General features: G+C 39.1%; 1 protein-coding gene across 11 annotated transcripts in view; it reads right to left on the bottom strand.

Annotated features, from left to right (window-relative positions):
* The window catches only part of LOC109972718 (phosphatidylinositol-binding clathrin assembly protein-like), a 99,407-nt gene that overhangs the window by 76,172 nt on the left and 21,869 nt on the right, over window positions 1-1,366 (bottom strand). For all 11 annotated transcript variants that reach the window (XM_020621779.1, XM_020621785.1, XM_020621788.1 and 8 more), the window contains exon 3: window positions 578-720. In XM_020621779.1, the coding sequence (XP_020477435.1) occupies window positions 578-720 (143 nt within the window). The remainder of the gene's footprint in view (window positions 1-577; window positions 721-1,366) is intronic.

The raw sequence follows: 1,366 nt of genomic DNA, 5'->3' as shown, positions 1-1,366 counted from the left end.
AATTGCCCAATTGCACAGCCTTAAGAGCGTGCATATCATGAATGCTGGGTCTTGTTTGCTTTCTGAGAATCTACTGCACCTACTGGTAACTTGTTTGCCATGTAGCAATAAAAAATATACTAAAAACCTGGATTATTCTGGTTAGTCACATTGTACTGCTATTATTTTGAACAATACTGTAAGTCTAACCTCTTCCTACTCCGTTCAAGCATGTACTAGGTATAAGCAAATTGATAATGCATTTGTGGATATGTGTGAAATTATGTGTGTTGACATACTGACTGTCGTTACATGTTTGATAGAATAAATCAAATCAAATTTTAAAAAAAAAGTGGCATTTACAACAAGTGACCTTTAACCAACTGTTGTGCAATGACCAGCTTTACTTGTGGGCATGTAATATTTAGTGCACTACGATGAGGTGATTCCAAGTGTTTTCATATTGCATGCAGCCATTTGTGTCAATGTACAGGGTTGAAACCTTCAGAAGTTAGGCTACTTAACAAAAAACATCCTTAACCCCTTAAGTCTCCATCCAATTCATCAAATGTGGAAAACATGTTACTTAGGTCCTGACCTCATTGCCATAGACCATCAGATGGTGTGTGGTGGTGAGAGACTTGAAGACAACCACCCAGCTGGTATTGGTGGTCCTCTCAAACAGTGTGTCAGCCAGTTGAGGGATGTTCACATTCATCTCATTTGTGCACTGAATCAAATCTGAAGAGAAAAAAAGAAGGAAAGGAGGAGGGTGAGGATCAACAAGCCACAGTGGCATTGAGGCAATCAGTGCACAGCACCTCAGAGGATGCACACAGGTTTGCTGTTCGGTGACAGGAGAACCTTTTACTAACTAGTTATTGCAATTTCTTTTGTTTTATTCCACAATACTCTCCTGACCACAATCAATAAAACACTGGAGGGCAATGAAATCTAGGTGAAGCAGAGTTCAGGTAAACATACTTTCAGGACAAACAGTTCTATAAGAATCCCCAGAACCAGCTTTATTGGCCAGGTACGTTGAACACACAAGGAATTTGACTCTGGCACAGTGTTGTTCAATAAGGCAACGAGTAAACAAATCAGAATCAGAAACAGAATCAGCTTTATTGGCCAGGTGTGTTGGACACACGAGGAATTTGACTCAGGTACATCGGCTCTCAATGTGCAAACAGTAGACCAGCATAAGGCTGTGTAATATAACAAAATAGCAGTATTAACATCAACAACCAGTGCAAACAATGCAGAAAAAGCAGTATAAACAGTAAACAATGCAGACAACAAGGGAATGTTGATTGAAATGAGATAATTAGGGAAATAATCAAGACAGAGAGCAAAAAGAAAAAAAGAATGTGCCAAGAAGAAA

Source organism: Monopterus albus, unplaced genomic scaffold (assembly GCF_001952655.1).
Source record: "Monopterus albus unplaced genomic scaffold, M_albus_1.0 scaffold267.1, whole genome shotgun sequence".
Lineage (NCBI taxonomy): Eukaryota > Metazoa > Chordata > Actinopteri > Synbranchiformes > Synbranchidae > Monopterus > Monopterus albus.
The sequence above is the reverse complement of the archived record's forward strand: the minus strand, read 5'-3'. Positions and strand labels throughout refer to the sequence as shown.